General features: G+C 38.1%; 1 protein-coding gene across 1 annotated transcript in view; it reads left to right on the forward strand.

Moving 5' to 3' along the window:
• The first annotated feature begins 1,759 nt into the window (after window positions 1-1,759).
• The window catches only part of CEP85L (centrosomal protein 85 like), a 164,335-nt gene continuing 148,115 nt past the window's right edge, over window positions 1,760-17,979 (forward strand). The window contains 2 exon segments of the mRNA XM_047759656.1: window positions 1,760-2,158; window positions 16,565-16,726. Of these exon segments, the coding sequence (XP_047615612.1) occupies window positions 2,086-2,158; window positions 16,565-16,726 (235 nt within the window). The 5' untranslated portion in view covers window positions 1,760-2,085.

Below are 17,979 nucleotides of genomic sequence, written 5' to 3' on the forward strand. Positions count from 1 at the left end.
TTTACTGTGTAATAGATATTGAAATATCTCACATAGCTTCAGCTTCACACGTACTTTCTTTGGTGTTTGTAAGTGGCATGCCCCTTAATTTGATAAAAGATGTAGAAAACCTGAGTAAATGGTTTTCTTTAAACACTGCTTAAAATTGAGTGGAAGTTGGCAGCGTTTTGGAATAACAATAAATATATATTAAATTTGCAAAGGACTGATATATATCTGTAATAGTTCATACACTTTTTAGAACTGTATTAAAAAGATATGGTATTTAATAAGTGCTATACTTATTATGAGAGGATGGTAACTATAAATCATGAAAAAAAGGATATTTTTATATAGTTCTATAGCTTCTGACAATTTGCGTTGTAATTTCCTTTCTAGGTTTCCTCTTGACCTATAGTATTCAAGTGTAAGGTAATGCACATTTAAATCACAAAAAGGAACCAATTACATTATTTTTTCATGTTTCTGTCATTTTCCATCCTTTGAAACAGTTGACCCTTGGCCAACTGCTCATGATTTGGAGAAATAGTGGAACTCTGTGGGAGGAGGAGTAAATGTAAAACTGCAATCAGATAAATTACAAGACAGATGTGAGGGAAAAAAGGAAAAAAAAAAAAAAAAGAAAAGCACCCCCCCCAAAACAAGACAGAGATGTAATTTAACCCCTAAAAGTTTTAAGCAGTATTTCCTAATTACAGGATGCTTAAATACAAACATAAGGCCTCCCTTAGCAAAACAGAAAAAAGTCAATGGACTCCAAGCCTGCTGACGGTTAAGAATTTGCCTGATTCATTAAGATTTACCCTGATTCATTGGCCCAGTGCAGAGCCTGCCTCCTGCAGTTTTCGACCAATATTTATTAAAGGAACTATTTTGTATCTAAATATTGGAAAGATTATATTGTCAATAAAAGTAAGATTTAAAAAGAGGATGCTGCACCCTTTTGCCCTTCCTCAGGATATCTGCCCCTGCACTCTGGGTTCAGGTAAAAAGTGGCAACTGACCAGGTGGAGGAGGAACGTGGAGTATAGGAGTAAGGAAGTCGCTCTGGTGCCATTTTGACTCCTTTCTGATGCTCATCTGGAACACTGGGCTACCAGATTAAAAATTTCGGGCCCCTCTCTGAACCTCTGGTACTAATTACCCTCGGGTCTTTTTTCCTGCCTGTGTGTGCGCATAAGTCTCTAGGTGGTAGATATTTTGTACCCGTCTCTGTCTGCACCCTCCCGCCCCCCATTTAATTTGCTAGTTGGGAAAACGACCTCTTTTGCTACCCCCCAATAGCGATCCCCCACAAACGATGTTTGTGGAATTCATGGTTGACGACTTTAATCCCAAATGAGACTGAGAGTCTCCCTCAACCCCTCCAGTGTAAAACTCTTCCATCTCAAGAAACCTCGAGGGGAGAGGCAGGTCATCCACGTCTTTCTCAGGTGCCCCTGAGGGACTACCCAAGGGACTGGGGCGATGGGTGGTGGCGAAAACCTAAAGATTAGACCCAGTACCAAGTTACCCGCCCTCTTCGTAACTGACAGGGCTCCGGGCTGAGAAACCAGGGACGCAGCTGGTAGGTCGGAGGAGCATTAGCCGCTGGCAATGCACAGCTGCGTAAAGGAACCCACCGGGACTAGCCCACAGTCCCCGCCCCGCGCCGCGCACGCCTTATATAAGCGCCCGAGGCCCCGCCCCCGACAAGCCCCGCCCCCGTTTAGATCGGCCTCGGGCTCCTCAGGCGGAGGGGGCGGAGAGAAGCCGCAGCTGCAACTTCGCCTGGAGCCTCTGAACCTGGGCTCAGCCGGAGACCAAGCCGCCGACGCCGCAGGGCCCTCCGCTTCCCTGGCTCGGGCCTCAACCCAGGCGGCTCGACCATGGCAGCCGCCGCCGCCGTAGCGAATCTGGCTCCTGCGGTCCCCGCCCGTCGCTGAGCAGCAGCGTTAACCAGCCCGCCCGCTCGCCCCCCCGCCGGTGCCGCCTCGGCCCAGGCTCCGCACAAGTTTCCGCCGCCGAAGAGGCAGGAGGCGAAGGCAGCGGAGGACGGACGTGGGGAGTAGGGCGCCCCCGGCCCACTCGGCACTCCGGCCCGCAATGTGGGGGCGCTTCCTGACTGCGGATGCCGGCGGCAGGGACAGCCCAGGCGGAACCCGCAGCTTCCCCGCGGGTAAGTAACGGGACAGGCCACTGGCTGCGGTGGGGGTCGCGGCCGACTGCGGTGCCTCGGGACTCAGCCGCCGCTCCCCTCCTTCCTCAGGCCTGGCTTCCCCCTGGCCGCCCGCCCCCGACGCCGCGCGCCTGCAGCCAGCCCAGCTTCCTCCAGGCTGCCGACACCCGGCTCCGCGGGCTGACATCTGGCGGCTCGCGTACCCGGCCCTGTCCGCCCCGCATCTCGGCGCACCGGCCCCGCGCGGCTCGGTGTCCCGGCCGCTCCTCCGGCCGCAGCCCCGGCGCCCCAACTTACAGCTCGCCTGGGCCTCCTCCGGTTGGGCTTTGTTGTGCGACCTCCTCCTTTTTCCTCCTGGGGTGTGCGGCCGACGTGGATAACGGGGCTCACGGAGACCCAGGCGGGAAGGTCGCTGCGACCGTGCTGCAGCCAGCGGCGGCGCGGGGCGCGTCTCGGAGGGCGGGGGGCTGCTGCATCTGCGCCTGCAGCCGCTGCTTTAGGGCGCGTTTGGGGGCGGAAGGAGGCTGCGGCTGATTGCCTTGGCTGCAACCCCCCTCCCCCAGGGTCCAGCCCCTCCCTGAAACCTGGTTACCGCCCAGCAGTCCTTTCTGGAGGACGCGTCCTGCCAGAGCCCATCGATTTTTGAGCAACCGGGATGTTAATCTATTTGCCTCTCCTTGGCCCTTTCAAGGAAAATTTGGGGTTTGCTGCGTTGGGTGTGCGAAGGGACCTGTTTGTAATGCACAGCCATTTAATGCCTGCGTCGCTTAAAAGTTGTGTACGAGCCACCAAATTAGGATAAATCTTCCCCTAATCAGGATATTAAAAAAAAAAAAAAAAAAAGGCTTGGGTTACCTGTGACGAGTTATTTGACTGACGTTAATGGTTCTTTCAGGCACTTTAATCTTAATTGGATTTTGAACCCTCCCTTGAGTAGCTGCAAGTTGTATGGACCACTTATCCAGAAAAAAACCGCCATATGTACATACACAAATTTTTTTCTACAATTTTAGGAGCTTCCAGGACTTCTGTTAAGTAACCTTCTTACACAAATGTTTGAGCTCGATTCGTTGTAACTGACATTTTTGTAGACACTTTAAAAGTTATTTGCAAAACGAAAAAGCAGAAGCAGCATTTGGTTTTTTGTTGGTAGTGTTTTTGCAATTTAAAAAATATCAGGCACAAACTCAGATTTGTATTAAATTTCAAATAATGCAATTCTGCGATGTTAGAAACTTGTGACTTATATAAATAAGTCTTATTATATTTTTAGACTTATATAAATTTCTCTGCCTAATTGAGGGTGTAATTGACAAATAGAAATTGTCAATTTTAGACTTATATAAATTTTTTAGACTTATATAAATTTCTCTGCCTAATTGAGGGTGTAATTGACAAATAGAAATTGTACATATATTTGCTATGTGCAACTTGGTTTTGATAGACGTATGCATTGTGAAATGATCTCCACAATCAAACTAGTTGACATATGCATCATCTCACATAGTTACCATGCTTTGTGTGTGTGTGTGTGGTGAGAAAAGTTTAAGATCTATCCTCCTAAACTTCAAGCATACAATACAGTATTGTTAACTGAAGTAGCATACTCTACATTAGATCTAGATATATGTAAGTTTTAAAATCCAGAGTTAGATTTGAAATAATTCTCTTAAATTTGGTCCTGCAACACTTTTAGAAATAATAGAATTTACTGTAGGCACAAGTTCAGTTAAAAAATATGTATAAGTAGGAAATTATTTTCTCTAAAATGTATGCTTTTTGTCTTAAGAGGAGACAGCAGTTGAGAGGTTTCTGATGCTTAGTGAGCATTTACAAATCTTCAATCAAAGTAACTTCAGTGAGTGAGAAGACACTTTATTATCCCTAGGGGCTGGAGGGAGTGGTTTCAATTTATCTGTACATGTCAAAAGCCATCTGTAATGTCTTGGTAACCTAACCTTTTAAAATTTATTTGTAATAATAACATGTTTGAAGGCATATCACCACCCAAGCACTGTATTCTTTTTTCCATTGTTTTCTCTGAGAAAAAAATGTCATAGTGCATACAAATTGTTAATTAACTAAAGAAAGGACTTTGAAAGTTATATTGCAGCCTTTGTTGTGGCAAAAAATAAATACTACCCAATTTTAAGAAACTTGGACAATGTTGTCTTTATCCAACATGTATTTTATCTCACCTCTGACAGTGGTAAACCTTTGGTAAGTCAGGACAGCCTTTCCAATAAAATTTTTTTTCAGATGTATGCTGAGAATAGATTATTTTGATGGTATGATGTAATTATTAATGCTTATTTTCTTCTTGGGCCAAGCAAATATTTAAAATTATTATTTTTGTGTCTTTTTTTTTTCTCCCCCTGGGCCACACCTGTGGCATATGGAGGTTCCCAGGCTAGGGGTCTAATTGGAGCTGTAGCCACCAGCTTATGCCAGAGCCATAGCAACGTGGGATCCGAGCCGCCTCTGTGACCTACACCACAGCTCGAAGCAATGCTGGATCCTTAACCACTGACCCAGGCCAGGGATCGAACCCACAACGTCATGGTTCCTAGCTGGATTCATTAACCACTGAGCCATGACGGGAACTCCTATTTTTTAGTTTAAAAAATTTTCACCTTAGGAGTTCCCGTCGTGGCGCAGTGGTTAACGAATCCAACTAGGAACCATGAGGTTGCGGGTTCGGTCCCTGCCCTTGCTCAGTGGTTAACGATCCGGCGTTGCCGTGAGCTGTGGTGTAGGTTGCAGACGCGCTTGGATCTCGAGTTGCTGTGGCTCTGGCATAGGCCGGTGGCTACAGCTCCAATTAGACCCCTAGCCTGGGAACCTCCATATGCCGAGGGAGCGGCCCAAGAAATAGCAACAACAACAACAACAACAAAAGACAAAAAAAAAAAAAATATTTTCACCTTAGATAAAAAACTTGTGTGGCTTCTTTAGCAAATGTGCAGATGATGAAGGCCAGGATAATGACCTCTGAGTTGATTCATGTAGGCATTTTTTTTCTTTATAAGAACTTAAAGAAAATTTATATATTTGAAACATTGTCCATTATTATCTTTTGACTACCTTGAGCGATTTTAGGGCTTCTCTGAAAACGGAAGGAACCAGTCTTCTGATTGAATTTATCAGCAGTCATTTTGGTTTTGAGGGCTAGTATGAAAACAGGGATAAGTAAATAATTTCTGGTACTTAAATGAATTTGTCTCAATATGTGGGCTAATTCTAGGTGTTCTGAAACTAGTTTGTTCATACAGTTATATAACTAAAGAGAAAAACAAAGGTAATATTGAACTAATTTTCTAAAAATTGGAGAAAACTTTCTTTTTAAGGTAATGGCAGTAAAAACAAGTAGGAATAATAAGTGTGGTTTGGAAAATATTGAACTTTTGACCTTTGATTTAGGATTTAATTTTGTTTTGGCTTTACTCAAAGTTTTTCAGCATTACAGAGTAACTGTTGTAAATGAAAGTAAAATGAATATATTTCCACAAAAAGATTAAACAATTCCCCCCTTTTTTCAATTGGCAAATGTGTTTAGAAAGCTACTTTTAAATAGAATAAGTGGTATGTCTTTTATACACTTTGCGTGCATTTGAGAACACTCAGTTATTTGAAATGTATAATAGTTTCAAAATTGGATAAAAGATGGATGTATTTCCCTTAGATTTAAAAAATCTGGTCATGGAGATGTTTTGAGTACTTATACCTAGTAATACTGAATTTGTTTCTTTTTATAAATCATACTTAATATCAATATATTTAACCCTCAACATTTTGGAGTAGGATATAACAGTTTTAAAATGTGCTAAAAATAAAATGTTATAGAAAACATTTACATGATCCGAAGAAACGTCACTTGTGTAGGGCTTTTAGCTTTAAATCTACCTTTTCCTGGTTGATGTCCATAAGGTGTTTAGTGATGTCATAATGATGGTGGTAGTAACTGGTATGTTATGTCAAATACTAAGTTTTTCTGTGGTTATGAATTAAATGAACCCTTAAAGTACTATGGTAACAATGAAACATAACTCTTCTGCCTAAACTCAATTGGACATACTCTTTTATAATAGACATCGGTGGGTAAGGGGTGAATCTCAACTTCAGTGATGACTTTTCTGAAATGAACCTGATTATTAATTGGAATTTGATAGCTTCTTGGCTCAAATCAAGCTGATAAATTAGTCTGAGGCCAGGCAATAAATGGTGAGTTGACAACCTCTGTTGTCATGTTGTGAATGTTTTTGTATATAGAGAATAGACAGTTTTTACAGTCTTGAGTTTTCTGACTGGATGAAATGTATGTATGTATACTCTGAGAAAATGATGAAGAAATGAAAGTTCACAGATTTTACTGAGTTATAGCTTAGTTAGTTCCCTCTAGTTGTGCATTAAAAATGAATAATGTGATCACCTAGATAATTTCTAAAGGTACAAGATACTAATTTATTATTACTACTTTAAGGACATTCATATTTGTAGTGGCAAAATAATATTCTACAAAATGGAATATTTTGTATAAGGTCATTTTAAGAATGGAAATGATCAACATAAAAGAACATCAAATGGCTCTTTTCATACTAATGTTTTATTCCATTTTCTATTTCTCTTTAATTAAAAAAATCATTGTTGACTAGCATAGTGCTTGGCATGTGCATAAGTACTTGGTAAATGTGAGTCATTCTTTCAGTAGATTTTGGGGTGGTAGGCATTGTACTAGGCTAAGGGGATATATCATTGAACAAGAAAGATAAGGTCCTAGCTCTAATGGAACTTATATTCTCGTAGGGAGGAAACAGTCTATAAGTAAATGAACAAGATAATTTAGCAAATGTTAAGTATTGTGAAGAAAAGGGAGCTGGGTGAAATGGCAGAGGATGAGTAGATCTGGGTAGAGAAGGCCTCTGTGAGGATGTAGCATTGTTGTGGGACCTGAATGATGAGAAGGAACCAGACGTGAGGGGAGGAGTGTTCTTGCAGAAGGTATAGGGACAGCTCTAGGGTAGAAATGAATTTGGACAGTTTGAGGAATATCAGGGTCAGTGATTCTGGAGCATAGTGAGCAGGGATATGAGGTAAGGAAGGCGTATTAAGCTAAGGTGTTACAAGAAGTTTGGATTCATTCTGTGTGGGGGAAGGTAGCTGTGGAAGGGTAGGGGGATGAGTGGTCATTCTTTGACTCAGTACATTGAGTGCTACTGTGAGGCAGACATTGTTCTGTGTTTTGTGTACTGGGGAAGTGAAACAGACATTCCCTGTCCTTGGTGTTTAGAGATCACTCCTGGCTTCTTTGTGGGGGAAGAAATTGCAGCATGGTGGGGGGAAGATTGACAGTAGGAAAGCCAGTTATTGCAGTAACTGACTGAGAGATGATGGTTTAGATTAGAGTGGTAAGATTCAGTTGGAGAGAAGAGAATGGGTTTGGAATAGGGAAATAGAGCTGACAGGCTTTACTGATGGTTTAGAAGTAGCCGGGGAGGGAAGGAGGAATCAAAGATAATGGATCGAGGTGCCATTTCCTGAGGTGGGGAAGAATATGAGGAAGATAAGTGGAATCTAGAGTTCTGTTTTAGCCATGTAGAGTTTGAGGTGAGGTTCAGGTGACATGCTGTGTATACAAGTTTGGATCTCAGTGGAGAGTTGGATGAAGTGGAGGTAGTAGGCATTTTGAGAGTTACCTGTGTATAAACGGTGCTGAAGGGTGATGACATCTAGTATAGAGAAGACAGCACAGGTTAATATTTTCCGGTCAGGTAGAGGAAGAGGAGCCATCCAGAGAGACTGAGGAGCAGGCAGTGAGATTGGAGTAAAACCAGGAGAGTGTGGTGTTCTAGAAGAGAAGAAACAGAAGGGAGTCTTCACCAGAGTCTCTGTTTCACTGAGAAACTTAAAACATTTAAAACTGGTAGGTATAAAAGATTGTCTAATCCAGTCAGCGTACTTTGTTGCATAGAGATTGGTGCATGAGTGCTCAATAAGTGTTTTGACTGCTTTCTCCTTTACCACTTCTCAAGCCAGGGTGACCAACTGTCTGGGTGTGCCTGGGACATTCAGTTTTAGAAACGAGGGGAAGTGTCTCCTGGATGCCTCATATTGAACAGTGGCTGAGTCTTGACTAGAGGACTGTGCGCATGGCATCTGAATTGGTCAAGTGTTCCTTCTGTCAGAATAGATTTTCTTAATCAGGGGACCAGAGTTTGGTGTTTAATTTTATTTTGTGCTTTGGCCTGAGAATCTACCTCAAATTGGTAACTCTATCTCTACTTCTTTTCTCTGTCATAAATTGCATTAAGACTTCATTAGGTAGTACTAAATTAATTCAAGTCATTGATAACATTTTGAATTACTTTTAAGATATTTTAAATTACTTTAAAGAGAGTAACTTTAAGATCAAGAAACTTTGTTTTATGCCCTCTTTACATAGCAAATGTCTTCATTGCTTTATTGATGCTGTGTTTCAGTACTAAAGTCTTTGTGGGCTTTTTTTGTTGTTTTAGGGCCACACCCGAGGCATATGGAGGTTTCCAGGCTGGGGGTCCAGCTACAGCTAACAGCCTGTGCCATAGCCATAGCCACAGCCACAGCTACGAAGGATCTGAGCCTCGACTTCGACCTATACCACAGCTCAGGGCAACGCCAGAGGCTTAACCCACTGAGCAAGGCCAGCGATGGAACCTGCACCCTCATGGTTCCTAGTTGGGTTGCCCTAAAGTTTTAAAATGAACTTTAATTAGTTATGCTTCTGGAAGAGAATGGGATGAAAAATTTGGACTGTGTTTTGTGTAAAGCTTAAAATTTTCTATGAGATGGTTACACTCCTTTGTAGTGACAAAGATTGTGTGCTTATTGATGTTAATAAATATATTTTGCTTTGTCATGACATTACTGGAACTTTTTTAAAGCTTTTTCATTAATTCTGAGCATCCTATTCAATTTAGGAAAATGTACAAAAAAGTTTGTCTAGAAATTTATAAATTTTCTCAAAACTTAATTTTGGAGTGTTTTAAGACTAAAGTTTGGTTTTAATTTTGGCATTTAAATGTATTGTGCAAAGCACTTAGGTATCAGAAAATAAAAGGCTAATTGAGAAAATATTAGCTACTGTTTCCTTCAGAGGTTAATAACTACATGAATTCTTATTAGATCTAGCATTAGGTCTAACAACTTTATTTAGGAATGTTTATTTATTTATTTTTTGACTTTTAGTTTTCTCCTGGGTGCTGATGAGCCTTCTTAGGTTTGCAGTAATTTGCTACTATGTAGAATATTTTCTCTATTAATTGACATTATGAAATAGTTGTATTCAAAGACAAAGGTAAACCCTTCTGGAATACCACTTATTATATACTTCCTCACATTTGTAGAAGTTTTATTAAAAAAGTTTTTATCATACTTCATTTTTTCCAGCTTATAAACAGAAACAAAGGCTTATGACAGACTAAATTAAATGTGGCCCTCATTCCAAATGGCCACCAAAATACTTGTTGGAATATAGCATTTCATGTAACCAGAATATAAGACAGGAATCTTTGGCCTAGCCACATATTGAAATCAGAAGGCACATCCTTTTTTTTTTTTTTATAGAAGAAGATAGTCTTATTTATGTCGCTTGCTACCCTAATACTCTTGAGTTCCTTGTTTTACATGTAAGTGAATATTACTGGTTTGAATTCAACCAGTGTTGAATACTTTTTCTGTGAAAGGTGAACCACTCATTTATCCATCTGATCATTGTTCTTAATTGAGTTAATTTTGACTTCAGCCTGAACCACCCTAGTTTAAAGCTCTTCCTTGTTATACTAGAATTGAAAATAAGGAAATACAGAATCATATCTGAAGAATGATATAGGGGTGTTTTTAAACGTTATTTTTAATGATAGTTTTAGTAATGGTACAAATAGGTACTAATATTATTTGCACTAATAGTACAAATAATAGTTAATGATTGAGCTTCCAGATTATTTATTTACTTATTTATTTTTTAGGGCTGAACCCATGGCATATAGAAGTTCCCAGGCTAGGGGTCAAATCGGAGCTACAGCTGCCGGCCTATACCACAGTCACAGCAATGCAGGATCTGAGCCACATCTGCGACCTACACCACAGCTCTTGGCAGCACTCGATCCATAATCCATCGAGCGATCCATAATCCATCGAGCGAGGCCAGGGATCGAACCTGCAACCTCATGGTTACTCGTTGGATTCATTTCTGCTGCACCACAATGGGAACTCTTCTTTTTTATACTTAGCAAAGAATACTAGTTGATGATTACTTAAAATTTGATTCAAATCGTTAAATGCAAGAAAGTCAGTTAACTTAGATTGAGCTGGATTTTTTTTCCCAATTTGATTGAGATATAATTGATAACATCATACTAGTTGAAGGTGTACAATATAATTTTATATATGTGTATATTGCACAATGATCACTGCGGTAAGTTTAGTTAACATCCATCACCACATACAATTTTTTTTTCTTGTGATGAGAACTTTTAAGATTTACTCATTTAGTAACTTTCAAATATACGGTGTAGTATTGTTAACTGTAGTCACCATGCTGTACATTATATCCCCAAACTTATTTTCCCTATAACTGGAAGTTTGTACTTTTTGACCACTGTTTCCCATTTCCCCCACCTTCACACCCCACCCTTGGCAGCCATCAGTCTGTTCCCTGTCTCCATGAGTCTGTTTGGGTGCTTTTTCTTTTTTAGATTCTACATATGAATGAGATCATACAGTATTCTTTTTCTGTTTGGCATATTTCACTTAGCATGATGTCCTCACGTTTCATTCACATTGTCACAAATGGCAAGATTTCCTTTATTCTTATGGCTGAATAATATTCCTTTCTACCTAAATACATTTTCTTTATTCATTCATCTGTTGATGGACACTTAGGTTATTTCCATGTTTTGGCTATTGTAAATATTGCAGTAGTGAACATGGAGGATGCAGATATCTCTTTGGGGTAATGGTTTTATTTCCTTTGAGTGTATACCCAGAAGTAGGACTGCTGGATCATAGGATAGTTCTATTTTTAGTTTCTTTCGTAACCTCTAGACTGTTTTTCATTGTGGCTGCACCAGTTTACATTCCTACCAGTATTATACAAGGATTCTCTTTTCTCCACGTTCTTACAAACAGTCGTTATTTCTTGTCTTTTTGATAATAGCCATTTTAACAGGTATGAAGTGATATCTCAGAGTGGCTTAGATTTGCATTTCCCTGCTCGTTAGTGATGTGGAGCACCTTCTCTTATACCTGTTGGCCGTGTATGTCTTCTTTGGAAAAATCTATTCAGTTCCTCTCTCCATTTTTAAAATCAGTTTTTTTGTTTCTTTGTTTTTTTTGCTGTTGAGTGGTATAAGTTACATATATTTTGGATATTTATTCTTTATCAGATATATAACTTGCAAATACTTGCTCCCATTCAGTGGATTGCCTTTTCATTTTGTTGATGGTTCTGCTGTGCAGAAACTTTTTAGTTTGATGTAGTCTGCTTTTTACTTGTGCCTTTTATTGCCTTTTGGTATCAAATAAAAAAAATCATTGCCAAGGTTGATGTCGAGGAGCTTACCACCTGTGTTTTCTTTTAGTTTTATGGTTTCATGTCTTACATATTTAACCCATTGCCTTGATTTTTATGTATGGTATAAGGTAGAGGTCCACTTTCAGTCTTTTCCATGTGATTGTCCAGTTTTCTCAACACCGTTCATTGAAGAGGCTATATTTCTGGGTACCTTATTCTTTTCCATTGATCTGTGTGTCTGTTTTAATGCCTGGGACTTTAAAAAATATCTTTATATATTCGCGTTTTTTTAAAAAAACTCTTAAGATACATTTGTGCCATATGTTAAAATCTAATATACGGCGCAAATGAACCTTTCCATAGAAAAGAAAATCATGGACTTGGAGAATAGACTTGTGGTTGCCAGGGGGGAGGGGGAGGGAGTGGGAGGAAAAAAAAAAAGCCTTGTAAGATAGATATTATAATTTTTTTCTCTTTTTACACGTGAAGACACTGAGGCGCAGATTGACAAAGTGATTTACTCAAGGTCTCACTGCTTGTGAGGGGTGGTACAGAACTTGAAGCCAGGCAGCCTAATTTCACAGTCCATGTTCCCTTCCACTAAGCTACACTGTTAAATCTATAATTAAAAAAAAGTTAAAGCTATTGGAGTCACTTACTGTAGAGATAAACAGTACTGAAATGAAGTATAGGAGTGGGATGAATAACATAAATATATCTATATTAAGTTTCTTGTATCTTAACTCGGCATTCTCCAGTGTAGTACAAGATTTTCTGTCTCCCCCCCATTACTATTAATGTGAATATTTTCCGTGTTTTAATGTTTAATTTTTTGGTGACTTTTTGATGCCATTGGAGGTTGTTTTCCTACAATTTATTAACAGTTTTGGCCAGTAGGGCCTCAGATCACTTGTGAGGGGGGTTCTTTTTTTTTTTTTTTAGCTGCTTTGGAAAATATTTACCGACCTTTAAATAGATACTTAAATGCAAACTAGCCCACGGGGTAGTTTAAAAACTATATTTTGAAATAAACAGACAACAACAACCAAAAAAAAAAAAAAAAGAACCACCCATTTTAATTCTAAAAGGAAGAATATTTTTGAAATCTAATTATAAAACTTCTAGAATTTTAATTTAAACCAGGAACATTTATTGGGTACCCAGTGATTATGATGACTACATTTATTGAGACCCTTTCTGTGCAACTCTGTGCTAGAGACTAAAAAAAGTTACCTTTCACTGTTTCTATTTGGTGAGGGAGAAGAAAGTCATACACATCTGGGTTAATAAAATTTAGAAAATGCTATTCTGGGATTTTGAATGATATATTGGGAGAGCACAAGTAGTAGTTATTTTAATACCACTTGAAGAAATCAGAGAATACCTTTAGAATAAGTTTGATTCTAAACTAGGACTCTTAAAGAAGAGAGAGAAGGGAAATAACTTGGACTCACGGAAGAACCTGATCTTTTGGGAGGCAATAGTTAGGTATGTGCAGCTGTGGAGTGTAGGGGAGCTGGCTTCTTGAGGTAGGAGTTGTAAAGTATTAGAAAATTAGGTTCCTAATGGGTGAAGAATTTTGCCAAACTTAAGGAGTTTAAGTTTTGTTTAATATGTAGTAAGGAATCTATAGATCTGTGTAAGCAAAATAATAATGTAAATGTGTTTTCCGGAAGTAGGGTAGAGGCTGGCTTGGGCAGAGTTAGTCCAACAGGAGGTCTGTGTAGCATTCCAACCCAAAGACGGATGATCTGTGCCAGTGGACAGGAGGGGAGAGATCTAGTTCAGTACTACTGAAATGGACTGAAGAGTCAGAAACGGACTAGATGTGTTGGGTATTTTGGTTGTATTCCCTGGATTTATTCTTTTTTAAATTAATTGTACATTGATTTCTATGGCTAGTAAAAGTGAGATGTTGAAAGCCACTATTCTGAACTCAGTGCAGAAGTACTTTGTTAACATTTCAGAGATATGAAATTATGAGAGGTGTACCTTATCTCAAATAAGGAAATAAATGTGCTTTGATATTTTCTGTTCTGTTCTGTTTTATTAAAAAAGGTTGATCATAATCCAGTGAATGGTTGATTTTTAGAAAACTCTAAATTTTGTATTCATGGTTCCTATTATATATTCAGCTTTTTATTTAAAACTGTAAGTCTGCTTTGCCAATGGTGTTTTATTTTTTCTGGCTTAGTGTTATTTAAAAAATTTATAGAGAATTATAGTAGAGTATTGTGGAAGACTTGATGTTGTATACATTTTTGCTTCAGAGAGAAAATAAAATATAATAGGTTACTTATTCGTTTGATGCTAATCTTCCTATTATTTCCAGTGTGAGAAATATTAATAATTTTAAAAAAGCTATCATTATCTCTGGGCATTCAATTATTTAAAATAATTGAAATTGGTATTAAAAAATGTAATATACTGTCTTCCAAAGAGAAGTTCCAATGTGTGGTATCTTAGGAATCTTTTTTTGTTCTTAAAGAAAGCTTCTGTCTTTGTTCTAGAGAGAGCTAATTCTATACAGTCATTTAATTGCTTTAGTATGATAGGACCTAGGTAAGACTTTATTGCCAGAGATCACTGAGCCTTATTTTAAGTTTTTTTTTTTTTAAGTGCATAGCACATATCTAGAAACTGAGTAATTCCTATTCTGGTAGTGTGGTTTTATAAATATTGTGTGAGAAAATTTTCCTTAGATCACCTGATAAGCATATTTCCTGTCTAGTTTTTACTGCTTTGTGATTCTGGATTGACTTGAATAGAGACACACCATGTCATTCTTCTCAGATTGAATTTCTTCAATTTCGATTAAAGATTAGAATGTTTTTTTAATCATAACATTTTGTTAAATGTCTTCAGTGTTTTAGGCACATACAGTATGAGATCTTTTTAAAAAACAGTACTTATATTTAAAGGTTATGACAAATGTGAATTCAGGCTGGAGAAGATCAACTTCATAGATAATTCTATTCTTTTATTATGTTTCTGTCTTTAGGAAAACTGAATTGCTTTGTTTCTTTAAAAGGAGAAAGCTTAGCACAGATAAGATCATTGTGATGCCCTTATTAGCAAATCAAAATATCTTACTATGTATTTTTTAATGACAATATTATACTGTTTTGATTACTATAGCTTTATAGTATGGTTTGAAATCAGGAAGTTTGCCTCCAGCTTCTTTCTTCTTTCTCAGGATTGCTTTGGCTATTCGAGGTCTTTTGTAGTTCTATACAAATTTTGGGATTGTTTTTTTCTATTTCTATGAAAATGTCTTTGTAATTTTGTAGGGCATTGAATCTGTGAATTGCTTTGTGGACATGTTTGTCATTTTGTGATTCTTATGTTTATTAAGCTGCTAGAAAGCACTCCTTGCATGCCAGTTTCAATAGTGTACACACGATAATTCTGTAAAGATGTTTTATTTTACATCTTGATTATAAGTGTTCAGTCATTTCACCTTAGAAACAACTGCAATTGCAAACATAATACTCAAGTGGGAGTATTGTAATTATATGATAATAAGTATGCTTTAAGGTAGCTATTCAGATCATCTGTGATATGCGTATTAAATTTTAAGGGTATAATTGAAATGAAAGCTCAAAAATTCTTGTACAGAACTTGTTAACTCCTACAAATAAGTTTACAGACTTCAATTTTAGAATCACTGTTAACCATTAATAAAGATATGTGCTTCTATAACTTTTGTATAAAATTTAACAGATTTAGAATTGCTCTTTCAAATTACTGTAAAAATTTCTCAGTGCTTATCCTTTATTTCTGTACTTAACTTTTATGAACTAGTAATAAATAGTTGACAGACTGGCACAGGTCTATGGCTGTATTTTGAGTGGCATTGTAGTAGACAGTAAAAGAATGAAGTGAGCGTAAAGGGAGGATGATGGATAAATCAGAAAAAGGCAGGAGTTCCCGTCGTGGCACAGTGGTTGATGAATCCGACTAGGAACCATGAGGTTGCGGGTTCGGTCCCTGCCCTTGCTCAGTGGGTTAACGATCCGGCGTTGCCGTGAGCTGTGGTGTAGGTTGCAGACACGGCTCGGATCCTGCATTGCTGTGGCTCTGGCGTAGGCTAGTGGCTACAGCTCTGATTCAACCCCTAGCCTGGGAACCTCCATATGCCGTGGGAGCGGCCCAAGAAATAGCAAAAAGACAAAAAAAAAAAAAAAAAGAAAAAGGCAAATATAAATTAAGTAAAAATGGACAAGATAAGTGAAAAAAAGAAGATGGAGAGAACATTGAAAAGTGATAAATTGGCTAAACAGTGAAGATTTAATGTAACTCAAAAGGGAAAATTGAATAAAGAGCCAAGAAGATGCTCTGGTGTTAAACTTTTATTCAAAGAGAATTAAAGAAATAAAATCAATTAAAATAATGCAAAAATAGATTTTTGACTTTCCATGAGCATATTATACTTACATTGTCATATAGTTTGTTTCAGTTCGATATTGTCTGGGTTCCACTTCTCAGCTAACACCTGTTTATGGGCTCACAGATGCCTGCCTATCAAATATTACAGGGCAGAGTGCTGACATTTCCAGGTAGATTGATGATAGATCTGACATTTTAAATAAGGCAGTAGTACATGTTTGAAAGTTCAGTGTCTATAAGCAGAAATCAGAGTCCTTCAGCCAAAGAAAGCTGCTAAATCAGCACTGAATTTGTATGTGTATTAAATTTATTTGGTGACTCTTATGTATCATTCATCTGTTTAAATTATTGAGGGCAGAAAATAATCTTTTATACCTTATTGCATTTTTTTGCAAGCTCAAAAGATGTCTTTTACCTACTCACAGACATTATAAATGTGTTAATAACTTTTGTATATTTTCCCTTTGTAGGCCCAGATTATTCTTCATCGGCATGGTTACCTGGTAATGAATCATTGTGGCAGGCCACAACTGTTCCATCTAACCAGAGAAATAACCATATCAGGAGACATAGTATAGCTTCTGACAGTGGTGACACTGGCATTGGAACTTCCTGTTCTGACAGCGTGGAAGGTGAGCTAAATTCTTAATGATTAGATGTAAATCTTTGTAGAATTGTTACAATTGAGAAAATTCAAGGACTATGTTTTCTTGTTCCAAACTAGGAAATTATAGTGTTTGAATATTTAATAATGCTTAGTGTTGTTATATGTAAAATGAAATTGTTCTTCTAATCTTGTTATTTTTTTCTTCATTTTTAACTGAATTTTTTATTTGAAATAATTGTAAATTCACATGTGATTTAAAGAAATAGTACAGAAATTCTGTGTACCCCTTATCCTACCCTCTGCATAGTATCTCACAAAACTACACTACAGTGTCATAGCCAGGATATTGACACTGATACAGTCAAAACATAGAATGTTTCTGTCACCACATTATATACTTCATGCTGCTCATTGCCACTCTCCTTCCATCCTCTTAACTCTTGGAAACCACTAATCTATCCACCATTTCTGTAATTTTGTCTTTTCAAGCATGCCCTGTGAATGGAATTGTATAGTGTGTAACCTTTTGGAATTGGCTTCAATGGGCTTTTTTCTCTGGAGAGTCATCCAGGTTGTTGTGTGTATCAATAGTTTATTTCTTTTATTGCTGAGTAGTGAGCAGCAGTGGTGGTATTGGATAGACACATTTTCCTTAACCATTCACCCATAGCAAGACATCTGGGTTGTTTTCCAGTTTCTGTCTATTAGAAATAAAGCTGCTCTAAACTTCATGTACTGGTTTTGGTGTGAACATATGTCTTCATTTCTCTGTGGTAAATGTCCAGGAGTGCAATTGCTGGTTACATAGTACTTGCGTGTTTAGTTTTTAAAGAAACTGTCACACTTTTCCAGAGTGACTATTTTATTTCCATCAGCAGGGGTAATGGGTCAGTTTGCAATCCAGCTTTCTTTTCATCCTTGCTGGCCTTTGGTGGTTTTTAAATTTTAGTCTTTCTCATAGGAGTGTAGTGATATCTCATTGTGGTTTTAAACTCTTCTTAAAGATGAATAATGAACTCTTCTTAAAGATGAATAATGTTGAACATTTGCCATCTATTCTCTTCAATGAAATGTTCATGTTTTTTGCACATGTTCTAAGTGGATTATTTCTTTTTTTTACTGTTGAGCTTTGAGAGTTATTTATATATTTTAGATACTGATTGTTTGTTGGCTGTTTGATTTGCCAACATTTTATTCCATTCTAACTTGTCTTTTCATCCTCTAGCAGTGTCTTTTGCAGAGTAAACATTTTAAAGTTTGTAAGTCCAGTGTATCAGT

The sequence above is a fragment of the Phacochoerus africanus genome, chromosome 2, assembly GCF_016906955.1.
Source record: "Phacochoerus africanus isolate WHEZ1 chromosome 2, ROS_Pafr_v1, whole genome shotgun sequence".
In the NCBI taxonomy this organism is placed as follows: Eukaryota; Metazoa; Chordata; class Mammalia; order Artiodactyla; family Suidae; genus Phacochoerus; species Phacochoerus africanus.